This window comes from Tachyglossus aculeatus, chromosome 1, assembly GCF_015852505.1.
Source record: "Tachyglossus aculeatus isolate mTacAcu1 chromosome 1, mTacAcu1.pri, whole genome shotgun sequence".
NCBI classification, from domain to species: domain Eukaryota; kingdom Metazoa; phylum Chordata; class Mammalia; order Monotremata; family Tachyglossidae; genus Tachyglossus; species Tachyglossus aculeatus.
Genome location: NC_052066.1, coordinates 12,530,296 through 12,557,544, shown reverse-complemented (window position 1 = coordinate 12,557,544; position 27,249 = coordinate 12,530,296). Strand labels below are relative to the sequence as shown.

Sequence of the window (27,249 nt, the reverse complement as noted above, 5' to 3'; positions counted from 1 at the left end):
GCCACAAGTTCCAGGGAAGCCCAAACAACTCATCATCATCGATCGTATTTATTGAGCGCTTACTGTGTGCAGAGCACTGTACTAAGCGCTTGGGAAGTACAAGTTGGCAACATATAACTCTTCCGCACCTTCCTCCTTGACCTCCAACCCCACAACCCTGACTCGTCTCGGTCTTGAAATCCTGCCTGAAACACTCCAGTAATACTATTAATAATGGTATCTGTTAAGTGCTTACTACGTTCCAGGCGCTATACTAAGCCCTGGGCTAGATACAAGACAGTCAGGTTGGACACAGTCCCAGTCCCACATGCAGCGAACAGTCTTCATCCCCATTTTACAGATGAGGGAACTGAGACACGGGGCAGTGAAGTGACTTGCCCAGGGTCACACAGCAGACAAGTGGTGGAGAGAGGATTGGAACTCAGGTCCTTCTGAGTCCCAGGCCTGGGCTCTCTCCACTAGGCCATGCTCCAGGACCCCCAGACCTTTCTCTCTGGACCCCGAGATGACCAGGCCATCAGGATTTTTTAATGCTATTGGTTAAGTGTTTACTATGGGCCAGGCACTGTTCTAAGCGCTACAAGCCAGTCAGATGGGACACAGTCCCTGTCCCACATCAACCAATCAATCAAAGGCATTTACTGAGCGCTTACTATGCGCAGAGCATCTTAATCTCCATTTTGCAGACGAGGGAACTGAGGCATAGAGAATAATAATAATAATGATGGCATTTGTTAAGCGCTTACTACGTGCCAAGCACTGATCTAAGAGCTGAGAAGTAAAGTGACTTGCTCCTCATTGTGCAGAGCACTGTATGAAGAGCTTGGGAGAGTCCAATACAGATGCTTAGCTTCTAAGACAGAATCTCCAAGTCTCATTACTATTCTGCCGAAGTTCTTCCATCGCCTCTTTATTGCTTTACCACTTCACTTGCTCCTTCCTCCTCCTTCCCCAAAGGTCAAGGGGTCTCCACCAGCGCCTCAGAGATGGGGCCAATCACTCTCACTGTCGAAAAACTTGCTTTCGCCCACTGCCCCTCGCTACCTGCCATGTTTTGGTTTGAAAGCTGTTATTTGTTAAGCACTTACTATGTTCCAGGCACCAGCCCCCACAAAAGTTATGCACATATCTATAATTTATTTATATTAATGTCTGTCTCCCTCCCTAGACTGTAAGCTATTTGTAGTCAGGGAATGTGTCTGTTATAATGTAATAATAATAATGATGATGATATTTGTTAAACGCTTAGTAAGTGCCAGGCACTGTACTGAGCAGTGGGGAGGATACAAGCAAACTGTACAGTGCTCTGCACACAGTAAGTGCTCAATAAATACGATTGATTGATTAATTGAGGTGGATACAATCCCTGTCCACAGGCGGAGCTCACAATCTCAACCCCCATTTTACAGATGAGGTAGATGAGGCCCAGAGAAGTGAAGTGACTTACCCAAAGCTGCATATATGTATATATGTTTGTACATATTTATTACTCTATTTATTTACTTATTTTACTTATACATATCTATTCTATTTATTTTATTTTGTTAGTATGTTTGGTTTTGTTCTCTGTCTCCCCCTTTTAGACTGTGAGCCAATTGCCAGCTGTGTGACTTTGGGCAAGTCACTTCACTTCTCTGGGCCTCAGTTACCTCATCTGTAAAATGGGGATTGACTGTGAGCCCCCCATGGGACAACCTGATCACGTTGTAGCCTCCCCAGCGCTTAGAACAGTGCTTTGCACATAGTAAGCGCTTAACAAAAACCATTATTATTATTCTTCACTGGGCCTCAGTTACCTCATCTGTAAAACGAGGATTTAGATTGTGAGCCCCATGTGGGACAGGGACTATGTCCAACCTGATCAACTTATAATTACCCCACTGCTTAGAAAAGTGCTTGACGCATGGCAAGCATTTATTAAATACTATAATTATTGATTATTATGATTATTATTATTAATCGGTTGTACTTCTCAAGTGCTCACTCCAGTGCTCTGCCCACAGTGACTGTGAGCTCCCTGTGGGCAGGGAATGGGTCTAGCAGCAGGAGCGTGGCAGGGTGCATAGAGCCCGGACCTGCAAGTCAGAAGGTCATGGGGTTCTAATCCCGGCTCTGCCACTTGTTTGCTGTGTGACATTGGGCAAGTCACCTCACTTCTCTGAGCCTCAGTTACCTCATCTGTAAAATGGGGATTGAAACTGTGAGCCCCACGTGGGACAGGGACTGCACCCAACCTGATTTGCTTGTACCATCCCAGTGCTTAGTCTAATAATAATAACAATAATGATGGCATTTATTAAGCGCTTACTATGTGCAAAGCACTGTTCTAAGCGCTGGGGGGGATACAAGGTGATCAGGTTGTCCCACGGGGGGCTCACAATCTTAATCCCCATTTTACAGATGAGGTAACTGAGGCACAGAGAAGTTAAGTGACTTGCCCAAAGTCACACAGCCGATAAGTGACAGAGCCGGGATTTGAACCCATGACCTCTGACTCCCAAGCCCGTGCTTTTTGCACTGAGCTGTGCTGCTAGTCTAGTGTCAGGCATGCAGTAAGCGTTTAAAAAATACCACAATTATTATTATTATTGTTATTATTATTACTGCATTGAGCGCTCAAGAAATACTACTGTTTGACTGATTAACTTCACCACTAACCCCTAACAGCCAACTGCACCGGGCTCCACTCTGTCCTAATAATAATAATAATAATAATAATGGCATTTATTAAGCACTTACTATGTGCAAAACACTGTTCTAAGTGCTGGGGAGGTTACAAGGAGATCAGGTTGTCCCTCGGGGGGCTCACAGTCTTAATCCCCATTTTACAGATGTGGTAACTGAGGCACAGAGAAGTGAAGTGACTTGCCCAAAGTCACACAGCTGATAAGTGGTGGAACCAGGGTTTGAACCCATGACCTCTGACTCCAAAGCCCGTGCTCTTTCCACTGAGCTAATCCCCTCGGATGTCCGCCACCTCCTCGTCCTGGGCAGGGAATGTGCCTGCTAATTCTGTTGTACTGTATTTTCCCAAGTGCTTAGTACAGTGCTCTGCACATAGTAAGCGCTCAATTAATACGACTGATCGACTGACCGTGCTGCTTCTCTTTGACACAAACTTCGTGTTTGAGACGGGCTATTATTGGCAAGTTGTCAAACTCTTAGAAGATCAGAAGAAATCCCTCTCCAGGATACACTCTGAAAAAGTCTATGCCCTCTGACTTTCCTATTCCAGCCGTAACTACATTTAATACGGTCAAGTGTGCCGAGTTTCCCCGAATCGACCACCGGTAAGTTCTGGGAGGTACACGAGCCACGATTCCTACCTGTGTCTTGCCATTGATTACAAGTAGTATCTTCAGACTCTTCATATGAATACTGCGATCTAACAGTTCGACGGCCTTGTCCAGATCGTCTTGCGTGCTTAATGGAATCACCAGCTATAATAATACGCAGAAACAGAAACAGAAGGCGTTTTACTTGGAAAAAGATTTTATCTAGTGGATAAATACAGGGTGTATCTCTATTTGCAAGACAACAGAATCCAAATAAAAATGAATCGGGGGGAGGGAAGGAGGCGCGCGTCCATTAATAAAGCATATTGTCGCCCATGAACTGGAACCTCAAAGTACATCAGGACGGATAGGGATACCAATCCACATGAACCTGTGAGGTGACTTCTGATTCCCGTCATGAACTAACCTCCTTGACATTCTAAGACAAGGTGGCACAATGAATCAAATGACAGTTTGTTTAGAGCAGACACAAGCAGATGTCCACACCCCACGGAAACCCCTTTTAACTGGCACTTTTTGACGTGATCAAACTGTTCCTCTACAGCAGGTACGATGAAAATAAAAGAAGCTAAGTCGATTTCTGCCCTCCTGATCTACTACTCATCCTTTGGAAGACGACCAAATTTAAAGATTTAATTTTCTGGGGACGCTTACATGACCTTGGAAGATTTTTTTCCATTTCATGATTTTAGGGTTGGCCAACAGGCGAGTCCGTCTTGAACGAAAAAGCTCAACGCTTCATATTAGTGAGCAGTGTGAATCTAAAAGAGTGCCTTCCTAAAGACACTTCTAAGAGCCGCTCTTCACAAAAGTCCCTTTAGGGGATCAAATATACGCATGATCCGCCTTAGAATGTCAAGTCCCGATATTAGATCGGAGGACGGGAAGGTGCACCGCCTTTAAAAACAACAGCTTTTTGCCCCCGAGAAGTGCTTTCAGCTCCCAATTACAGTTCAAGGCAAGAGGAAACAGACTGAAAACAAGTAAACACCTTCCGTGCGCTTAAATCTTGCTCGGACATGGGTAAACTGAGATGTGCAAGTCCCAAAAACTTGGCCCCTTCTGGGGTTGCCGGTCTGGGCTGTTCACCAAACTGTCTGATGTGGTTCGTAGAACATTCTTCTCTGGCTCGCCTTGGGAAAATTCCCTTCCGAGAAGGGCGTGAAGGCACAAAACACCTACACCAGACGGGATGAATTAGGACTCCGGGACAGAAACTGCTCGAAGATGGAGTCAAACTGGCACGTCGGGAGCTAACTTTGTTTCTCCCCGTGAACGTGTCTCTCTTGGGGCTTTCAACACCACCGACTGTATCGCTGAGGGTGGACTTCCATCTCTTTGGCTGTTGGCAGGTATGCCAGCTTCTGGGGTTAACTAGTTCACCTGCCTAACTGGAGCACATTTTAAGCCCCTTCTCAGTTCCGTTGCTTCATATTCACCTCAAGACTTCTTCTCCCAAACAGCCATCCTACGGTGCCGGAGTTTTGAATCACAGACTGATAAAACTGTTTTGGTCAGTGACTCCGAATTTTCATCAAGGAAACAAACTTTTACCATCAGTGCACTTCTCCAAATACAATTCTGTGAGATTTTTACTGTTCTTCAGCTTGCTGATTCAGAAATCCAGTAAGTCAAAAATTCTGTCTGGACTAGGGTGCCTCGGAGAAGTGGTTCAGGGCGAATTCCTGTATTCCTGATGTAGTTTTTATTTGCCCTTCTCATATTAAGTTCCTTCCTGCAATTTATTTGCAATGATGACCCGGCCAACGGAACAAGTCCCAGCTTAGCCAATTTACACTCATGGAATGTTTTCCTATCCTGTTTGCTGAAAACTGATTTTGATCTCATTCATGAAAATTGTTTGCCTCTTTTGCTTTTGTATATGAATCAATTAAGTGTGAAAATAAATCCTTTCTGGGAAGTCGGCTGGATGTGGAGATTCCGGAGGAGCAACTCGACTAAGAGGAATAAACTGAACCGGAGGAGAGAGGCAGTTTGCTGTATAACCTCTCTCTCGGCAGGACCGTCTTCCCCAAAAGAAAGTTTTTCGGTCATACCCTCTTGTTGAGAACAAAGGTCCAACTGCACTACGAAGTAAAAGAAGGAACGGAGAAGGCTGTAAAATGATTCATTTTTTTCAGTAGGGGAACAGAGTAGACATGTAGAACAGTGCTTGCCCCCTGTCACCAGGGCTGGGCTTCTTAGAGGGGGGCTCCATGGCCTTGGGACCTCCACCCCAAGCTGAAGTAAAGGGCAGATGAACTGAGGGGAGGGGACAAGGGAAGAAAAGGGGGAAGCGGGGAAAGAGAGGAAGAAATGTTGTTGGAGATGGAGGTGGTGAAGGGGGCTGAGGAAGAAAAGAGAGAGTGAGTGGGCAGAGAGGAAGGAGAGAGCAAAGGGGTGGACTGTGACTTTTAGACTGTGAGCCCACTGTTGGGTAGGGACTGTCTCTATATGTTGCCAACTTGTACTTCTCAAGCGCTTAGTACAGTGCTCTGCACACAGTAAGCGCTCAATAAATACGATTGATTGATTGATTGATTGATTGATTGGAGGGGAAGAGTGGGAGGGTGGAGGGGAAAGGAGGCAGTGAGGGCAAAGAGGGAAAGGAAGACAGTGAGGGGGCACCAACGATTCCCACTACTATGGCAACAATGACAGGACGGTCCAAGCTACATGCTCAAAGGATGCTCAGCACGGGCCGCTGCGCGCTGTCGAGAAAACTGCAAAGGTCGGAACTGGGGGGGAGGCGTCCTGCCTGCTTGTCTCTGGCCCTGACTGGGCTCAGAGGGTAGGAAAACCATGAGTCTTATCCAGTGTAAAGATAAACCCTGATTTCATGACTTGATCTTCTAGCTACAGGAACCAAATACAAAAGGATATAGATCTATATATCTCTTCAGAGAGAGATATGTAGATATCTATACAGGTATACAGATAGGTACATATCTATTAAAACATGTTTGGATATTGAAAAATATTTATCCCTCATAAGATCAGGGTTCCCCTTTATTCTCTTCTGTTACTCAGTTCTTTTACTCAATACATTCTAAAACCTTTACAATGGAAAAATACCATTTTAATGAACCATATCACTGCAGTGAAGTGAGAACATGTAAAAGTTCACAAGTGCATTACTTTTCCACTTATTACTTCAGTCAAAAAAACCCAGCAGCATATACATGGTATAAATGAAGAATAAGCCCATAATTTTACCTCATTATTAGTATAATGTAGATCCATAGACTGTCCAAAAGCAACTCTGGCCTTAGAACTCAGCTCTTCCAGTTTAACTGGTCTGGGAAACTGAAGGATTCTGTACAAATATAATTAGAAGGGTTTATTTTTTAAAAATGGAATAGCCCCACAACGCTCTTATGCTAAGTTATTGCTGGCTGAACAGTTGCAAAGATAAATAAATCATTGTAAAACATAAACTTGTTCATTTGTCAAAGCCCAAAAAGTACAATTTTTGTATCTTTTGTACTTTTTGCTCAAAAACTGCACATACAAATTTCTTCATTTTAATGTAGGTGAATGAATATTAACAAAAACACAATACTTTCTGCCATCTTTCAATGATTCATTCATTCACTCGTATTTATTGACTGCTTACTGTGTGCAGAGCACTGTCCTAAGCGCTTGAGCACTGTCCTAAGCGTGTGGGCACTGGACTACATCACTGTTCAGTGATGAAAGTCGTATATTAAAAGGCAAGATAAAAATAATCAGTTGAACTAATTTATATTTTTAATCCATCAATTTAAGTAATATCTTTGTAAATAATTTCAAATATACGCATCCAGCAGTAAATTTTTCTGGGAACCCAATTCTCTTAACAGAAAAGTCTCAGAAAAGCTACTTTTCCCAGATGTCGGCAGGACCACGGTCTTCTGTAAAGAGCTGCTTTTTCAATCATTGTCCCAGAAATATCATAAAAGACTTTTCATCTCTCCTATATTACTAAACGGAAGACACGAAAACATGTATTTGAATTTTATGCATGTCCTTCTGGAAAAGCAACCCGGAGTTGGGTATGCTTTTATAGGTGTGATTTTCACAGCTAGCTGAGCACCAAGGTAACTCTTTCATCAGAAATGGGGCTAAAAACTTGACCTTTTATCGTTTCTTCCACTTCCAAACTTTTCCTAGCACTGTTACCTTTGGAATAAAGTTGCTACTTTTTAAGCATGAACTATATGCCAAGCACTGTACTAAGCACTGGGGTGGATACACGATCATCATGTTGGACACAGATGTCCCCCACGGTGGCTCACAGGTTAAGTAGGAGGGCGAACACGTTTTATAGATGAGGAAACAGTCCCAGAAAAGTTAAGTGACTTGTCCAGGGTCACCCAACAGACAAGTGTATATATGTTTGTACGTATTTATTACTCTATTTATTTATTTTACTTGTACATATCTATTCTATTTATTTTATATTGTTAGTATGTTTGGTTTTGTTCTCTGTCTCCCCCTTTTAGACTGTGAGCCCACTGTTGGGTAGGGACTGTCTCTATATGTTGCCAATTTGTACTTCCCAAACGCTTAGTACAGTGCTCTGCACATAGTAAGTGCTCAATAAATACGATTGATGATGATGATGATGAAGTGGCAGAGACTAGAACCCAGGTCCTCTGACTCCGTTATGCCACTCTGCCTTTTTACCGCCTGGTAGTTGGTAATTCTGTATTCTTTCCTCCCTTTTTCAGGAAACATTTTTTCAACCTTCTGACGTGTCGTATTAACTACCCTAAGTGTCCAATGACTAAGAGTGATTTCTTCTCTCCTTCGCCACTCCCCACGCCTGCATTTCAACCACAACAGAATACTGATTCATTAATCACTCCATTTTTAGTGCCCTCTTAGCCCAAGAGGAATGAAACCTGGAATTGGGTTTATAAAAACCAATCTCTCAAGAATTTATTCAGTTCATATAGTTGGGGGTTAGTTTAAAAATCTTTATGGAGCGACTTCAAGTACTAAAAACCATTTGTTACCCAAGCCCCTGGACTCTGGAAAGAGACCAGGGGAAACTGTCAAAAGGCCGGAAGATGGGGATCTAATATAAAGACTATAAGAGATGGTATAATTAGCTGAGAAGCAGCATGGTTCAGTGGAAAGAGCATGGGCTTGGGAGTCAGAGGTCATGGGTTCTAATCCCGGCTCTGCCGCTTGTTAGCTGTGTGACTTTGGGCAAGTCACTTAACTTCTCTGTGCCTCAGTTACCTCATCTGCAAAATGGGGATTAAGATTGTGAGCCCCACATGGGACAACCTGATCACCTCGTATCTTCCCCAGTGCTTATAACAGTGCTTTGCACATAGTAAGTGCTGAACAAATACCAAAATTATTATTATTATTATTGAAAACTCTGGGGAAATTTAAACAGCAGTTTTAGGAGTAAACCGAGGGTATAAAAAAATCCAGTCTAGTGCTTTGCACATAGTAAGAGCTTAACAAATACCAAAATTATTATTATTATTGAAAACTCTGGGGAAATTTAAACAGCAGTTTTAGGGGTAAACGGAGGGTATAAAAAAAATCCAGTCTAGTGCTTGGCACATAGTAAGTGCTTAACAAATACCAACCGTATTCTTTTCCATCTTCTTAATGACAAGAAAAAGAGGAAACAAGGCTCAAATGGCAGCAAGGTATTTTAGTTGGAGAATTAGAACAATTCAATTGGCAAAGAGGAGGCCGAGGATGGTTTAATGACGGATTTCAAGGTTACAGAAATCGGTGGGGGCAGGGAATGGGTCTGCCAACTCTGTTGGGCTGTACTTTCCCAAGGGTTTGGTTCAGTGCTCTGCACACAGTATTCCTTGATGATTCTGTCATTCAGTCAGTCAACTGTATTTATTTAGTGCTTACTGTGTGACGATGGAAAACAGTGGTGGCCATTGGGTTATTTCAATCTCCACAGAGAAGATGACATGAGGAAATGGGTCAAGAAGGACCTGAGAGTAGGAAGAGCCTGGGATTCAAAAGGACCTGGATTCGAATCCCAGGACCTGGATTCTAATCCCACCTCTGCCAGTTGTCTCCTGAGTGACCCTGGGCAAATCACTTCACATCTCTGTGTCTCAGTTACCTCATCAGGAAAATGCGGATTAATACTGTGCGCTCCACGTGGGACAGGCAGTATGTCCAATCTGATAAGCTTCTATCTATTCCAGTGCTTAACAGAGTGACCAGCAGGACTTGTACCGTACTCAATTCAGCAATCATCAATCGTATTTATTGAGCGCTTACTGTGTGCAGAGCACTGTACTAAGCACTTGGGAAGTACAAGTCGGCAACATATAGAGACAGTCCCTACCCAACAGTGGGCTCACAGTCTAAAAGGGGGGAGACAAAGAACAAAACCAAACATACTAACAAAATAAAATAAATAGAATAGATATGTACAAGTAAAATAGAGTAATAAATATGTACAAACATATATACGTATATACAGGTGCTGTGGGGAAGGGAAGGAGGTAAGATGGGGGGGGATAGAGAGGGGGACGAGGGGGAGAGGAAGGAAGGGGAAGGGAAGGAATTGCTCCTAAGCACTTAGTACAGTCCCCTACAGGTAGTAGACACTCAATTAATACTAACTGAGCAAAGGCCAATTAAGACTGTGTCTTGCCTGGAGGAAAGTGAATGAAACCGTTGAACTTCATGTTTCTCAATCCTCCTCTAATTCTCAAATTTGAAAGCTCTAAATTCATCAAAGACAGCTCTTGGGTTTTCTATTTTTTTTTCTAAAATACCACAGGGCAAGTCACTAAATGCAAAGCCACAGTGACTGCTCTGGAGTTGTGACTGAATATTTGCTCTTGATTTGCAGTCTGAAAATTGTATCCATTTCTAAGGCTGTACATGTTATGACACCTTTGTGGAGTTGTGTTTTAGTTCAATGAAGTCATCTAAATTAAGAACGCATCTTTAGCATGACAATTTATACCAATCTCCAATTTTGCTTGCCAAAAAAGAATCCATATTCAAAAAAGGGAAATAATTTGGCAGTGACTGGCAAAGTTATATTCCAGAGGGAATCTGCTAAGTATAGAAACACTATAAATGGAGCATATTTTTTCTTAAAATAGCAGGGTAAATAAAACTATACTTTAGCCCAGAACAGACTAAAAAGAAATAATTATCTAATCCCTGTGAAGTTGGTATAATAATCAAATCTCAAATCTCAGTTACCTCATCAGGAAAATGCGGATTAATACTGTGTGCCCCATGTGGGACAGGCAGTGTGTCCAATCTGATAAGCTTCTATTTATTCCAGCGCTTAACAGAGTGACCAGCAGGACTTGTACCTTACTCAATTGCTCCTAAGCACTTAGTACAGTCCCCTGCAGGTAGTAGACACTCAATTAATACTAACTGAGCAAAGGCCAATTAAGACTGTGTCTTACCTGGAAGAAAGTGAATGAAACCGATGAACTTCATGTTTCTCAATCCTCCTCTAATTCTCAAATTTGAAAGCTCTAAATTCATCAAAGACAGCTCTTGGGTTTTCTTTTTTTTTTTTTTTTCTAAAATACTTCACAGGGCAAGTCACTAAATGCAAAGCCATAGTGACTGCTCTGGAGTTGTGACTGAATATTTGCTCTTGATTTGCAGTCTGAAAATTGTATCCATTTCTAAGGCTGTACATGTTATGACACCTTTGTGGAGTTGTGTTTTAGTTCAATGAAGTCATCTAAATTAAGAATGCATCTTTAGCATGACAATTTATACCAATCTCCAATTTTGCTTGCCAAAAAAGAATCCATATTCAAAAAAGGGAAATAATTTGGCAGTGACTGGCAAAGTTATATTCCAGAGGGAATCTGCTAAGTATAGAAACACTATAAATGGAGCATATTTTTTCTTAAAATAGCAGGGTAAATAAAACTATACTTTAGCCCAGAACAGACTAAAAAGAAATAATTATCTAATCCCTGTGAAGTTGGTATAATAACCAAATCTCAAATCTCAGTTACCTCATCGGGAAAATGCGGATTAATACTGTGCGCCCCATGTGGGACAGGCAGTGTGTCCAATCTGATAAGCTTCTATTTATTCCAGCGCTTAACAGAGTGACCAGCAGGACTTGTACCTTACTCAATTGCTCCTAAGCACTTAGTACAGTCCCCTGCAGGTAGTAGACACTCAATTAATACTAACTGAGCAAAGGCCAATTAAGACTGTGTCTTACCTGGAGGAAAGTGAATGAAACCGTTGAACATCATGTTTCTCAATCCTCCTCTGATTCTCAAATTTGAAAGCTCTAAAGTCATCAAAGACAGCTCTTGGGTTTTCTTTTTGTTTTTTTTCTAAAATACTTCACAGGGAAAGTCACTAAATGCAAAGCCATAGTGACTGCTCCGGAGTTGTGACTGAATATTTGCTCTTGATTTGCAGTCTGAAAATTGTATCCACTTCTAAGGCTGTACATGTTATGACACCTTTGTAGAGTTGTGTTTTTAGTTCAATGAAGTCATCTAAATTAAGAATGCATCTTTAGCATGACAATTTATACCAATCTCAAATTTTGCTTACCAAAAAAGAATCCATATTCAAAAAAGGGAAATAATTTGGCAGTGACTGGCAAAGTCATATTCCAGAGGGAATCTGCTAAGTACAGAAACACTATAAATGGAGCATATTTTTTCTTAAAATAGCAGAGTAAATAAAACTATACTTTAGCCCAGAACAGACTAAAAAGAAATAATTATCTAATCCCTGTGAAGTTGGTATAATAACCAAATCTCAAAACATTTTAATTTCCTCTTCAAAACCCTACCTAGCATTTTAATTTTATATATCTTTTATATATATTATATATCTTTTATATATATATATCTTATATATCTTATATATAGTTTATATATCTTATTATTATTATATCTCTCTCAGTAATCCTATTTATAATACATAATAATAATAAGTATGGCATCTGTTAAGCACTTACTATGTGCCAAGCATTGTTCTAAGCGCTGGGATAGACACAAGTAATCAGGTTGTCCGGTGTGGGGCTCACAGTCTTAATCCCCATTTTACTGATGAGGTAACTGAGGCACAGCGAAGTTAAGTGGCTTGACCAAGGTCACACGGCAGACAAGTGGCGGAGCGGGGATTAGAACCCACATCCTCTGACTTCCAAGCCCGTGCTCTTTCCACTAAGCCACGCTGCTTTGTCAATCAGTCAATGAAATCAACGGAAAGTATTTACTGAGCACTTACTGTGCGCGGAGCACCATACTTGGAAGAGTACAATATAACAGATTTGGAAGACGTATTCCCTGGACACAGCGAGCTTCTGGACCAGGGGATTTATAAAAATTACGAATAGATGGGAAAAATCCCCAAATCAAGTTTTTTCTTGATGCCTATATCAACAGTGATTTCGGTCTGGTTTGGTTTTCAATTATCCCACAATGGCATCTTCCACCAACCAATCTGACACTCACCAAATAGCTCTCAACTGAAAGAGGAACCCATGCAAGTCATTTGTAGACAACTTACTAATTAGTTTCCCCTTTGAAAGGAAGGCTTTAACGGCTAAATTTGCTACATCAAATTCATCTTCCAACTCTCTGGACTTGTAAACCATGAAATTACATCAGCGTCTAAGGCGGCATCTTTAATGACTTCCTTGGGCCACCTCAGAGATGAGCGTTCGATTCAACGATAAGCCAGAAACAACAGACATTAAAATGGTTTATCTTTTTTCGGCCTTACCTTTTCTCGCCCCGATGTTCAAATTTGACTCTGACATCGTTCTAGAATGAAAGACATAAATCACACACATACAGAAAACCGTTAAAAGAGAAATGAGCATCGGTTTGGCGCTCCGAGCTGCAAATTATAAATACTGTTCCCTGTTTATGGATAAGTAGGGTCGTTTCATCTGTTCCAGATGACCCAAACACTGCATTATTTAGCTTTCTGCCTTTCAAGAACCGCAGATCCTAAACGAGCTCCAGACAAACACAAAAGGATACTACTCGATGAAGAACACATTTCTAGAAGAGAGATGAAATGTCACTGACTCCCAAGGGAACAAATTGGCATGTTAAACCGAACACAAATATCGGCAGGGGTGTTCCTCTCCTGCCTTAAAAACTGCCTCCTCCCCCACAAAAAGCCTGGTTTTTAATAAGGGAAAAAGGGGGAGTCTACCCAAAGATCCCAAGGGTCCATCGCTACCTAGGAGGGGGTGTCAAAATCTAATCTGCATCATGGGGAAAAACCAACAAAGCGGCTCGATTTATTTTATTAATGATGTTCATATAGCTATAATTTTATTTATTCTGATGGTTTTGACCCCTGTCTACATGCTTTGTTTTGTTGCCTGTCTCCCCCTTCTAGACTGTGAGCCCGTTGCTGGGTAGGGACCGTCCCTGTATGTTGCCGACTTGTACTTCCCAAGCACTTAGTACAGTGCTCTGCACACAGTAAGCGCTCAATAAATGATTGAGTGAATGAACGAATGAATGATGAAGAGAGGAGAGATGTGGGATTGGAAAAGTAGCCGCCAGTGTCCCTTTGGCTCTTGGCTGCCATGTTTCCCCCCAACACGTGCCAATCCCGCATCCCCAGACCACCGCCCTCTCTGACAACACGGCGCCCATGCCTACGCCAAGGCCAAGTTGGCCAGAATTTGCACTGTCGTACTCGCTGTGCCCTACAACCCCCTCCAAGGGCAAAATCTCTCTCTCTTTTTTTTTAATGGTATCTATTAAGTGCTTACTATGTGCTATAGTAAGTAGTAGTATAGTATAGTACAGTACTATGTGCTATAGTATAGTCACATCCAAGCCGTCATCAAAACCTGCCAGTCTCAGCTCCGCAACATTGTCAAGATCCGCCCTTTCCTCTCCATCCCAACCGCTACCCTGCTCATTCATGCTCTCATCCTATCCCGTCTGGACTACTGCACCAGCCTTCTCTCTGATCTCCCATCCTCGTGTCTCTCTCCACTTCAATCCATACTTCATGCTGCTGCCCGGATTATCTTTGTCCAGAAACGCTCTGGGCATATTACTCCCCTCCTCAAAAATCTCCAGTGGCTACCAATCAATCTGCACATCAGGCAGGAACTCCTCACCCTGGGCTTCAAGGCTGTCCATCCCCTCGCCCCCTCCTACCTCACCTCCCTTCTCTCCTTCTCCAGCCCAGCCCGCATCCTCTGCTCCTCTGCCGCTAACCTCCTCACCGTGCCTCATTCTCGCCTTTCCCGCCATCGACCCCCTGCCCACGTCATCCCCCGGGCCTGGAATGCCCTCCCTCTGCCCATCCGCCAAGCTAGCTCTCTTCCTCCCTTCAAGGCCCTACTGAGAGCTCACCTCCTCCAGGAGGCCTTCCCAGACAGAGCCCCTTCCTTCCTCTCCCCCTCGTCCCCCTCTCCATCCCCCCCATCTTACCTCCTTCCCTTCCCCACAGCACCTGTATATATGTATATATGTTTGTACATATTTATGACTCTATTTATTTATTTTACTTGTACATATCTATTCTATTTATTTTATTTTGTTCTCTGTCTCCCCCTTTTAGACTGTGAGCCCACTGTTGGGTAGGGACTGTCTCTATATTGCCAATTTGTACTTCCCAAGTGCTTAGTACAGTGCTCTGCACATAGTAAGCGCTCAATAAATATGATTGATGATGATGATGCTATGCACTGTTCTAAGTGCTGGGGTAGATACACAGCAATAAGGTTGGGCAAAACCCATGTTCCACGCGGGGCTCCCAGCTTTAATCTTTTAGACTGTGAGCCCACTGTTGGGTAGGGACTGCCAACTTGTACTTCCCAAGCGCTTAGTACAGTGCTCTGCACACAGTAAGCGCTCAATAAATATGATTGATTGATTGATTTAATCCCCATTTTCCAGATGAGGTAACTGAGACGCAGAGAAGTGAAGTGACTTGTCCAAGATCACATACCAGGGAAGCGGCGGAGCCGGGATTAGAACCCAGGTCCTTCCGATTCCCAGGTCTGGGCTCTAGACCTAAATACGATTGAACAAATGAATGAAAGGATGGGCCCCATCACCCAGTCCAGTTGGAAAAAGCATCTCTCCTTCCCTGACGGCATTCTGGCCAAGGAATTCTGAACACACATATACCTTCTAGAAGACGTGAGTGCGCTTCCTTCCCTTTCTGATTTTTTAAGGTTGGGAAAGAGAGAGCACCTAAATGCTGTGGGAGGACGAGGGGATGCAGGAGGCGGTGAGAGAGTTCAGCTCTGTCAGCCCCTAATCCAACCCCCCCGACCTCTGTCTAATTCCATCGGAGCGCGGTACAGCCAAGTGGCTAGAGCCTGGGACTGGAAGTCAGAGGACCTGGGTTCTCTTCCTGGCTCTGCCACGTTGTCTGCTGTGTGACCTTGGGCACGTTGCTTCACTTCTCTGAGCCTTGGTTCCCTCATCTGTCTAATGGGGATTGACAGTGAACCCCATGTGGGATGGGAACAGTGTCCAACGTTGATTAGCTTGTAGGGTGCCTAGCAAATTGCAAGCGCTTTACAAACACCATTTCTGGAACATCGTAAGCACTTTACAGATTTTTGTTTAAAAAGAAAATCAGTGAACTGTGATTTTCCCATCAAGTCTTTGGGCTCCTCCTCCTTTCCAAGCCTTTTCCATCTTGCCTCCCCAACTTCCGCTGCCCTGTTTCGTTCTACCGCTCAGACGGACCAGCCTACCTCCCTCCACACCCCCGAGCAACCAATTCCACTCACCAGTTCTCACTCTCCTCCCAATCTCTTCTCCTTCTCTCCCGTTCCTCCATTACTTTTATTATTATTAAATTTGTTACGCGTTTTCTATGAGCCAAGCACTGTTCCAAGTACAAGCATAGATAATAGTAATAATTTTGGTATTTGTTAAGTGCTTACTATGTGCAAAGCACTGTTCTAAGCGCTTCAGGTCAGACACCATCCCTGTCCCACAAGGTGCTTACAGTGTAAGAAGGGAGGCGAACGGGGGGGACAGGGAAACATGTGTACTAACTCTATTATATGGTGCACTCCCAAGGGCATAGTACCATGCACTGCACACAGAAAGCACTTCATACATACCAGTGTTTGACTGACTTTGCTGATGAGGAAAATGAGGCCCAGAGAAATGAAATGACTGGTCCAAGGTCACAGAGCAGGTAAGTGACAGAGCCGGGATTAGAACCCAGCTCCTCTGACTCCCAAGCCCGGGCTCTTTCCACTAGACCACGCTGCTCCTTTGCCTCTTTCTTCGCACTTGGCTTCTTCTCCCCATTTTCTTCCCTCTTTCGCCCCTAACCTTCTTCCCCCCCGGCCCCTAAGTGTCCCTCAGGGCTCTCGCTGCAGGCCTCTTGCCCCGGCCCCCGCCTCCCCCAGTGCCCCCGGCCCCCCAGCACAGATGGAACCTGGCCCAGCAGCACCCCCAGCCACAGGTGGAGCCCAGTTTCCTTTAGCAACCACCAGCCTCCCGGCTCTCAACCCTCTCCGCTACCCTCCCATCCTTCCCAGCAGTATCTTCAGATGAGATCTCCTCCCTCCTCTAAAGCGTCACCCCATCCACCTGTGCTTCGGACCACATTCCCTCTCATCTTATGAAAACTCTCACTCCTTCCCTTCTCCCCTCCTTAATTTCCATCTTCAACCGCTTACTCTCCACTGGTTCCTTCCCCTCTGCCTTCAAACATGCCTACATCTCCCCCATCCTAAAAAAAAACCCTCTCTTGACCCCACTGCCCCTTCTAGTTTTCACCCCATCTCACTCCTACTCTTCCTTTCCAAACTCCTAGAACGAGTTCGTCTACACCCGCTGCCTCAAATTCCTCAAGTCCAACTCTCTCCTCGACCCCCTCCAATCTGGCTTGAGTCCCCTACAATCCAACGAAACTGCCCTCTAAAAGGTCACCGATGATCTCCTTCTTGCCAAATCCAACGGCCCCTACTCTATCCTAATCCTCCTCGACCTCTCAGCTGCCTTCGACACCATGAACCACCCCCTTCTCCTCAACACGCTATCCAACCTTGGCTTCATAGACTCCGTCCTCTCCTCTTATCTCTCTGGCCGTTCATTCTCAGTCTCCTCCTCCCCCTCCAATCCCCTTAATGTAGGGGTTCCTCAAGGGTCAGTTCTTGGTCACCATTTGTTCTCTATCTACACTCACTCCCTTGGTGAACTCATTTGCTCCCACAGCTTCAACTATCATCTCTACGCTGATGACACCCAAAGCTACATCACCGCCCCTGTTCTCTCCCCCTCCCTCCAGGCTCGTATCTCCTCCTGCCTTAAGGACATCTCCATCTGGATGTCTGCCCGCCATCTAAAACTCAAGATGTCTGAGACTGAGCTCCTCATCTTCCCTCCCAAACCCTGCCCTCTCCCAGACTTTCCCATCACTGTTGACGGCACTACCATCCTTCCCGTCTCACAAGCCCGCAACCTTGGTGTCATCCTCGACTATGCTCTCTCGTTCACCCCTCACATCCAATACGTCACCAAAACCTGCTAGTCTCACCTCCACAACATCACCGAAATCCGCCCTCTCCTCTTCATCCAAACCACTACCTTGCTGGTTCAATCTCTCATCCTATCCCGACTGGATTACTGCATTAGTTTCTTTTCTGATCTCCCATCCGCCTGTCTCTCTGCGCTTCAGTCTATACTTCACTCTGCTGCCCGGATTATCTTTCTACAGAAACGCTCTGGGCATATCACTCCCCTCCTCAAAAATCTCCAGTGGCTCCCTGTCAACCTATGAATCAAGCAAAATCTCCTCACTCTTGGCTTCAAGGCCGTCCATCACCTCTCCCCCTCCTACCTCAGCTCCCTTCTCTCCTTCTCCAGCCCAGCCCATACACTCCGCTCCTCTGCCGCTAACTCCTCACTGTGCCTCGTTCTCGCCTGTCCCATCGTCGACCTCTGGACCACATCCTACCTATGGCCTGGAATGCCCTCCCTCCAGACATCTGCCAAACTAGCTCTCCTCCTCCCTTCAAAGCCCTACTGAGAGCTCACCTCCTCCGGAGGCCTTCCCAGACTGAGCCCTCTTTTTCCTCTCCTCCTCCTCCTCCCTTCCCCCATTGCCCCCCCTCCCTCTGCCTTACCCCCTTTCCCTCCCCACAGCACTTGTATATATTTGTATATTTGTATATATTTATATGGTTGTACATATTTATTACTCTATTTATTTATTTTACTTGTACATTTCTATCCTATTTATTTTATTTTGTTGGTATGTTTGGTTCTGTTCTCTGTCTCCCCGTTTTAGACTGTGAGCCCACTGTTGGGTAGGGACTGTCTCTATGTGTTGCCAATTTGTACTTCCCAAGCGCTTAGTACAGTGCTCTGCACATACTAAGCGCTCAATAAATACGATTGATTGATTGATTGATTGATATTTGTACATATTTATTACTCTATTTTATTTGTACATATTTACGATATTTATTCTATTAATGATGTGTATATAGCTATAATTCTATTTATTCTGATGGTATTGACACCTATCTACTTGTTGTTTTGTTGTCTGTCTCACCCTTTTAGACTGTGAGCCTGTTGCTGGGTAGGGATTGTCTCTATAGGTTGCCGATTTGTAATTCCCAAGTGCTTAGTACAGTGCTCTGCACACAGTAAGCGCTCAATAAATACGACTGAATGAATGAATGAATGAATGAATGAATGAATGGACAGCATGGGGCCAGAAATGAGGTGGGGCGGTCTGGACCATTCAGCCCGTCAGGCCAAGAGGTGGCTACACCAGCTGGGATCGCCCTGGTTTTCAGGGGGGACAGGGATAGGGCAGAGACCTAAGTGAGGCGGGGATGGGGGGTGAGCAGGGGAGACGTGATTTCTATTTGGTACCCCTCCTCTGTGGTCTATCCGAAAATGCTTCTTCTTTAGCTATAGCCCTGAAATCCCCCTCCCCGGCCCCCCAAGAGAGGAAGATCCAAAGCTGAGACTACTGATAGGGCACATGCGCTCCATTACAATATCAAGGAGCTCCACAAGGCTAATTGGTTTTGGCACAAAAGGAGATGCTCTCCATAAACGGAGTGTTGAGAAGACATTACCTGCTTCTTGGGCGAGGAGGCCTTAGTTTTTTTGGTTTCCTGTAGGGCCACGGACGGTCTGCTGGCCTTGTGTAGGACAGCCAGGTCTTGCATGATTGAATTCAGGGCTTGCTGATCATCTGTTTTCCAAAACACACATACACACACGCACATGTCATCTCAGCATTACAAAAAGGTGAAAGTAAAACAAATGCAAATACACACCACGGGCTCTGGCTTGAAAAGTGAGAGGGGGGCCACCTGTCAGCTGTGTGACCTTGGGCAAGTCGCTTCACTTCTCTAGGCCTCAGTTACCTCCTCTGAAAAGTAGGGATGAAGACTGGAAGCCCCATGTGGGACATGAACTGCATCCAACCTGATTATCTTGTACCAGAGAAGCAGCGTGGCTCGGTGGAAAGAGCACGGGCTTTGGAGTCAGAGGTCAAGGGTTCAAATCCCGGCTCCGCCACTTGTCAGCTGGGTGACTTTGGGCAAGTCACTTCACTTCTCTGGGCCTCAGTTACCTCATCTGTAAAATGGGGATTAAGACTGTGAGCCCCACGCGGGGATAATCTGATCACCTGTACCCCCCAGCGCTTAGAACAGTGCTTTGCACATAGTAAGTGCTCAATAAATGCCATCATCATTATTATTATTATCTACCCCAGCACTTAGTCCAGCACCTGACACATTGTAAGTGCTTAACCATAAAAAAAAAACCCAGAGGGCCAGGGGGACACTCTACATTGAGTAACTGTAGCCTGACTGACTTTCCAAAGAGACTTAAATACCATGGCATGAACATGATCAGGGTCACAAGTAATGGGGATTTTAAAAAAAGCTAGACACAAAAATTCTGTCACATTTTGGCGGAAGAGACGAAAAGTTTGGGCATTTATTTTACCTTTCTCTCTCTGACCATGACCTAAAATTCAGAAACCAGGATGAGCTGACCGGTTTTACATGAGAGTCGGCCTGCAGCAACAGGGAAATAAGCTGCCAAATTCCTTCGAGTTCCATTATTTTTCCGGCTTTACCGAAGGCCGAGAAATTCAGTTAAACTCTCGGACACACTCCCAGCCAGGGAGAGCTGAAAAAATAAACGACTGAACTGAGGGTAATGTTCTGAGACCAGGGGCACCGAAGAGGTAAAGAACCCGGCTCGGCATGTAACGAAGGGACAGAACAGGATCCCTCTGAACGTTTCCCCCAAGTGCTGCAGGAAACAAGATGATTCCCCCCTCTAGACTGGAAGCCCATTGGGGGCAGGGAACGTATCTACCAACTCCGTTATACTATACTCTCCCAAGCACTTAGTCATCATCATCATCATCAATCGTATTTATTGAGCGCTTACTGTGTGCAGAGCACTGTACTAAGCACTTGGGAAGTACAAATTGGCAACATATAGAGACAGTCCCTACCCAACAGTGGGCTCACAGTCTAAAAGACTGCACTTAGTGCAGTGCTCTGCACCCAGTTCGGCGCTCAATAAATACCATGGGTTGACTGATTGATTGCGGTGCGCAAAAACAGGCAACCGGGAAACGTCACAATTGAAAAAGTCCCAGATACTTGTGATTTCTTGCACAAATGACACAGTTAATCATTTTGGCCAGCAAGAAATACATTTCTTGGACCAGCCGCCCTAAAACACCTTTGTTCTTTAAAGAGGATCCGAGGTAGGGGTGTCAACACCCCGAGAGACAGTGACTTCCCTGTCACTGTATTAAAATTAAAGTATTAAAGTATTAAAATTAATACTTTAATTAAATGACATTCCCGGAACTCCGTCCTCTGGGCACTTGATTAGGTTATCAGAGTTAAATATTTATGGCCCTCTGGTCCAGCGCTTTAGGGACTGCCAGGTTCAGAGATGCAGTTTTACAACCCTAGACAAAGCAACCCTTGTGCAATACAATTTTGTTCTGTTTTAAGTCTGCAAAATCAGGAAGTGAGCCAGCCACATTCAGTGTACTCTCATGCCAAAAAAAAAAAAACCAGACTGTGACATCTTCTGCACCAGTCAAGGGTATTTAGTGAGTGCTTACTATATGCACAGCACTGTACTAAGCGCTTGGGAGAGAACAAAACAACAAAATTAGCAGTCCCGTTCCCTGCCCAAGATGACCTTATAGTCTAGAGGGACCAGTGCTTAAGTGCCTAATTTGTTCCGAGCGCCAAACGACGTGATTAGAGGAATTGTACAAGACAATCAAACAGGAACCCTGTCCTCAAGTAATCAGAGTCAACCAATCAATGGTATTTATTATTATAATCATATAATAGTATAATAATATAATATAATAATATTATTATAATAATTGTGGTATTTGTTTTAGACTGTGAGCCCAATGTTGGGTAGGGACTGTCTCTATATGTTGCCAATTTGTACTTCCCAAGCGCTTAGTACAGTGCTCTGCACATAGTAAGCGCTCAATAAATATGATTGATTGATTGATTGATTTGTTAACAACTTACTATGTGCCGGACACTCTATTATGCACTGGGGAGGATACAAGCAAATTGGTTTGGACACAGTCCCTGTCCCACATGGAGCACACAGTCTTAATCCCCAACTTGTACTTCCCAAGCGCTTAGTACAGTGCTCTGCACACAGTAAGCGCTCAATAAATATGATTGATTGATTGATTGATGTTATAGATGAGGTAACTCAGGTCCCGAGAACTGAAGTGACTCGCCCAAAGTCACACATCGGACAAGTGGAAGAGCTGGGATTAGAACTCGGGTCCTTCTATCTCCCAGGCCCTCACTGTGGACAAAGCACTGTACTAAACACTTTAGAGAAGACAATATAACAGAGTTGGCGGACACATTCGCTGCATGCGACGAGCTTACAGTCTAGAGGCTTGGCTTAGAGAAGCAGTGTGGCTCAGTGGAAAGAGCAACGGGCTTTGGAGTCAGAGGTCATGGGTTCGAATCCCGACTCCGCCCCATGTCTGCTGTGTGATCTTGGGCAAGTCACTTCACTTCTCTAGGCCTCAGTTACCTCATCTGGAAAATGGGGATGAAGACTGTGAGCCCCACGTGGGACAACCTGATCACCCTGTATCCTCCCCAGTGCTTAGAACAGTGCTATGCACATAGCAGGCGCTTAACAAATGCCAAATATTATTATTATTAGCTTTCGATCTAACAGTGGAAACAGGAAATGCAAAAAAGAGCACGCCGCTAGATGAGAAGCGGTAGGGCTTAGTAGAAAGAGCACGGGCTTGGGGGTCAGAGGTCATGGGTTCTAATTCCGACACAGCCACTTGTCAGCTGGGTGACCTTGGGCAAGTCACTTCATTATCTGTGCCTCAGTTACCTCGCCGGTAAAATGGGGACTAAGACTGTGAGCCTCTTAGTTGGTCTCTTCCTTCCCCTGTCATAGGAAAAGGAATCTTTTCCCTGTACCCTGGCTTCCTCCTTTGTTTATCAGAGAAGCAGCGTGGCTCAGTGGAAAGAGCCCGGGCTTTGGAGTCAGAGGTCATGTGTTCAAATCCCGGCTCCGCCACGTGTCAGCTGTGTGACTTTGGGCAAGTCACTTAACTTCTCTGTGCCTCAGTTCCCTTATCTGTAAAATGGGGATTAAGACTGTGAGCCCCACATGGGACAACCTGATCACCTTGTATCCCCCAGCGCTCAGAACAGTGCTTTGCACATAGTAAGTGCTTAACAAATATTATCATTATTATTATTATTATTATTATCTCCTCTGTATGTTACAAAATCAATCCCCCGGGGCCACTTCCTGCCCAGTTATTATGATCTGCTACTGGTCTGCTGTGTGACCCAGGCAAGTCAGCGTGGCTTAGTGGAAAGAGCCCAGGCTTGGCAGTCAGGGGTCGTGGATTCTAATCCCGGCTCTACCACTTGTCAGCTGTGTGACCCTGGGCAAGTCACGTCACTTCTCTGTGCCTCAGTGACCTCATCTGTAAAATAGGGATTAAGACTGTGAGCCCCACATGGGACATGATTACCTTGAGCGCTTAGAACAGTGCTTGGACAGTGCTTGGCACATAGTAATAATAATAATAATGGCATTTATTAAGCGCTTACTATGTGCAAGGCACTGTTCTAAGTGGTGGGGACGTTACAAGGTGATCAAGTGGTCCCAAGGGGGCTCACAGTCTTAATCCCCATTTTACAGATGAGGTAACTGAGGCCCAGAGAAGTGAAGTGACTTGCCCAAAGTCGCACAGCTGACAAGTGGCAGAGCCGGAATTTGAACCCATGACCTCTGACTCCAAAGTCCGTGCTCTTTCCATTGAGCCACGCTGCTTCTCTTAACAAATACCATAATTATTATTATTAAGTCAGTTAACTTCATTAGGCCTCTGTTCCCTCATCTGTATAATGGGGATTAAGACTGTAAACCCCATGGGGGACAGGGACTATGTCTACCCCAATTACCTTGCATCTACCCCAGTGCTTAGAACGGTGCTTGGCACATAGTAAGTACTTAACAAATACCATTATTATTATTATTATTACTATTATTATTATTATTATTATTAGGTGGGCAAGAACACAAACAATGAAATATTGGGAAATGGACATGTTTAGTACAGAGGTAGCAGCAGGGGGTGCCTGGACCAGGGCTTTAGAGGATTCATTTTATCTGTAATTTATTTATATTAACATCTGTCTCCCCCTCTAGACTGTAAGCTCATTGTGGGCAGCAAATATGTCTGTTTATAATGGTATTGTAATAATAATAATAATTATGGTATTTGTTAAACGCTTATTATGTGCAAAGCACTGTTCTAAGGGCTGGGGGGGGGGGGGGATACAAAGTGATCAGGTTGTCCCACATGAGGCTCACAGTCTTAATCCTCATTTTACAGACGAGGTAATTGAGGCTCAGAGAAGTGAAGTGACTTGTCCAAAGACACACAGCAGACATATGGCGGAGTCAGAATTAGAACCCATGACCACTGACTCCCAACCCCATGCTCTTTCCACTGAGCCACGCTGCTGTATTCTCCCAAGTGCTTAATAGAGTGCCCGGCACAGAGTTAGTGCTCAGTAAATACCAGTGACTGATTGACTAAGTCTATATGTTGCCAACTTGTACTTCCCAAGCGCTTAGTACAGTGCTGTGCACACAGTAAGCGCTCAATAAATACAATTGATTGATTGATTGATTGATCAATGGAGTCCTTGTCCTGGCAGATTCCATCCAAAGCCATTTGCCCCACTATACTCACCCCATCCTTCCCTCGGCCTTGTTAACTTCCAGCCCACTGCCTCATCCGAAATATCCTCCTGCCCAATTTTGCCAAGCAATGACCCCCTTTCCCATTTCGAGAAGCAGCGTGGCTTAGTGGAAAGAGCCCAGGTTTAGGAGCCAGAGGTCGTGGGTTCTGATCCCGGCTCTGCCGCTTATCAGCTGTGTGACTCTGGGCAAGTCACTTCACTTCTCTGTGCCTCCGTTCCCTCATCTGTAAAATGGGGATTCATTCATTCATTCATTCAATCGCATTTATTGAGCGCTTACTGTGTGCAGAGCAATGGACTAAGCGCTTGGGAAGTACAAGTTGGCAACATCTAGAGACAGTCTCTACCCAACAGCAGGCTCACAGTCTAGAAGGGGGAGACAGAAAACAAAACAAAACATATCAACAAAATAAAATAAATAGAATAAATATGTACAAATAAAATAGAGTATAAATACGTACAAACATATATACTTATATAAAGGGATGAAGATTGTGAGCCCCCACAAGGACTGTGTCCAACTTAATTAGCTTGTATCTACCCCAGAGCTTAGATCATCATCATCAATCATATTTATTGAGCGCTTACTATGTGCAGAGCACTGTATTAAGCGCTTGGGAAGTACAAATTGGCAACATATAGAGACAGTCCCTACCCAACAGTGGGCTCACAGTCTAAAATCAGTGCTTGGCCCATAATAAGCACTTAACAAGTACCATTATTTATTATTACTATCATCATTTCAAGTCATCATCATCATCAATCGTATTTATTGAGCGCTTACTATGTGCAGAGCACTGTACTAACCGCTTGGGAAGTACAAATTGGCAACATATAGAGACAGTCCCTACCCAACAGTGGGCTCACAGTCTAAAAGGGGGAGACAGAGAACAAAACCAAACATACTAACAAAATAAAATAAATAGAATAGCTATGCACAAGTAAAATAAATAAATAAATAAATAAATAAATAGAGTGATAAATATGTACAAACATATATACATATATACAGGTGCTGTGGGGAAGGGAAGGAGGTAAGATGGGGGGGGAAAAGAAAGATATCTCTCGTGCAAAGCCATCACTGATTAAGTCAATGAATCAGTCATTTTTTCAGTGGTATTTATTGAGCACTTATGTGCAGAGCACCGTACTAGGCTCTGGGGCAGATAGAAAATCATTGGGTTGGACATAGTCCCTGTCCCCCATGGGGTTCACAGTCTTAATCCCCATTATACAGACGAGGGAACAGAGGCCCAGAGAAGTTAAGTGACTTGCCTAAGGTCACACAGCAGACAAGTAGCGGATCATAATAACTGGCAGGAAGTGGTCCTGGGAAGCTCCTGACCCCCACCTGGATTGATTTTATAACATGGAGAGGAGACAAGCCAAAAAGGAAGCCAGGGTACGGGGAAAAGCTTCTAACTTTCTGGAGTAGGCTGTCACCTTTTCCTCTGACAGGGGAAGGAAGAGACAAATTAATATCCTGTCCTGGTACTTTATCATCTTTATGATATTTGTTAAGCGCTTACTACATGTCAGGGATCGCACTGGGGGAGATACCGGCTAATCAGGTTGGACACAGTCCCTGTCCCACATGGGGCTCACGGTCTTAATCCCCCATTTTACAGACGAGGGAACCGAGGCCCAGAGAAATGAAGTGACTTGCCCAGGGTCAGCAGCAGACACAGCACTCCCGCTCCTGCACTCGATCTGCTAGGCCACGCCGCTTCTCACTTCAAAAAAATGCCCAAGCATCCAAATGATGACAAGTTATGCTTAGATGATCTTTCTCCTGATGATTAAAAAATTACAGAGCCCTATTATCAGCTCAATATCATTTTTTGAATGGAATTGGTTCGGTGCATACTACGTGCCAGGCACTGTACTAAGCGATCGGGTAGACACGAGACTCAGTCCACGTTCATATAGGGCCCAGAGTTTTAATCCCCATTTTCCAGCTGGGGCCCAGTGAAGTGAAGTGATTTGCCCAAGATCACAAGGCAGACGAGTGGCAGAGGTGGGATTAGAACTCCCGCTTTCTTTCGACTAGGCCACGCAGTTTTCACTTCACTGAAAAGGTTTACCGGCGACCTAGGATACTAAAGCCGAAAAATAACGGAACTCGGATTGACTCGTGGAAAATGCTTGTTACCATTTTACCCAGTTATTCTGAACTGGATATCGTCTACGGGTGTTGCCCGGTAGAAGGAAAACTTCACTACTTCCAATGATAAAACATGCGCCACTAGCCCTTAAGCACTTTTCAGGCTACTGTTCAACTACAGAACTGTCTTAAAGAGGAGACTGAGATTCCCGTTCCTCCGAGTCCAGGTTCAACCAGTTTAAAGATCGCTTTTGTGTAATGCAACACTCACCCATAGCGGCAACTGGCTTGATAAGATGCACTTCAGGGAAATGGCTCTCCCGTCAGCATTCTCTAGCCTACAGAAAACAACAACAACAAAAAAGCATGGTTATTTTTAATTATCACACAACTTCGATGAGAAAACAACCGTGGAAATAACGCTAGCAAGGCAACGCCGATGGGGCCTCTCCCGGGGCCTGGGTGGGGATGGAGGGAGGAAAGCGCTCCACACTATCGTTAATTTTGTACATATCTATTCTATTTATTTTATTTTGTTAGTATGTTTGGTTTTGTTCTCTGTCTCCCCCTTTTAGACTGTGAGCCCACTGTTGGGTAGGGAC

At 44.4% G+C, this 27,249-nt stretch overlaps 1 protein-coding gene across 1 annotated transcript in view; it reads right to left on the bottom strand.

Annotated features, from left to right (window-relative positions):
• MAP3K2 (mitogen-activated protein kinase kinase kinase 2) overlaps positions 1 to 26,987 on the bottom strand; it is a 73,841-nt gene extending 46,854 nt beyond the window's left edge. The window contains exons 1-5 of the mRNA XM_038751070.1: positions 26,919 to 26,987; positions 19,342 to 19,460; positions 13,020 to 13,060; positions 6,513 to 6,612; positions 3,327 to 3,440 (exon numbers count right to left, since the gene is read on the bottom strand). Coding sequence (XP_038606998.1) covers positions 3,327 to 3,440; positions 6,513 to 6,612; positions 13,020 to 13,060; positions 19,342 to 19,460; positions 26,919 to 26,922 — 378 coding nt within the window. The 5' untranslated portion in view covers positions 26,923 to 26,987. The remainder of the gene's footprint in view (positions 1 to 3,326; positions 3,441 to 6,512; positions 6,613 to 13,019; positions 13,061 to 19,341; positions 19,461 to 26,918) is intronic.
• Between the last annotated feature and the right edge of the window lie 262 nt (positions 26,988 to 27,249).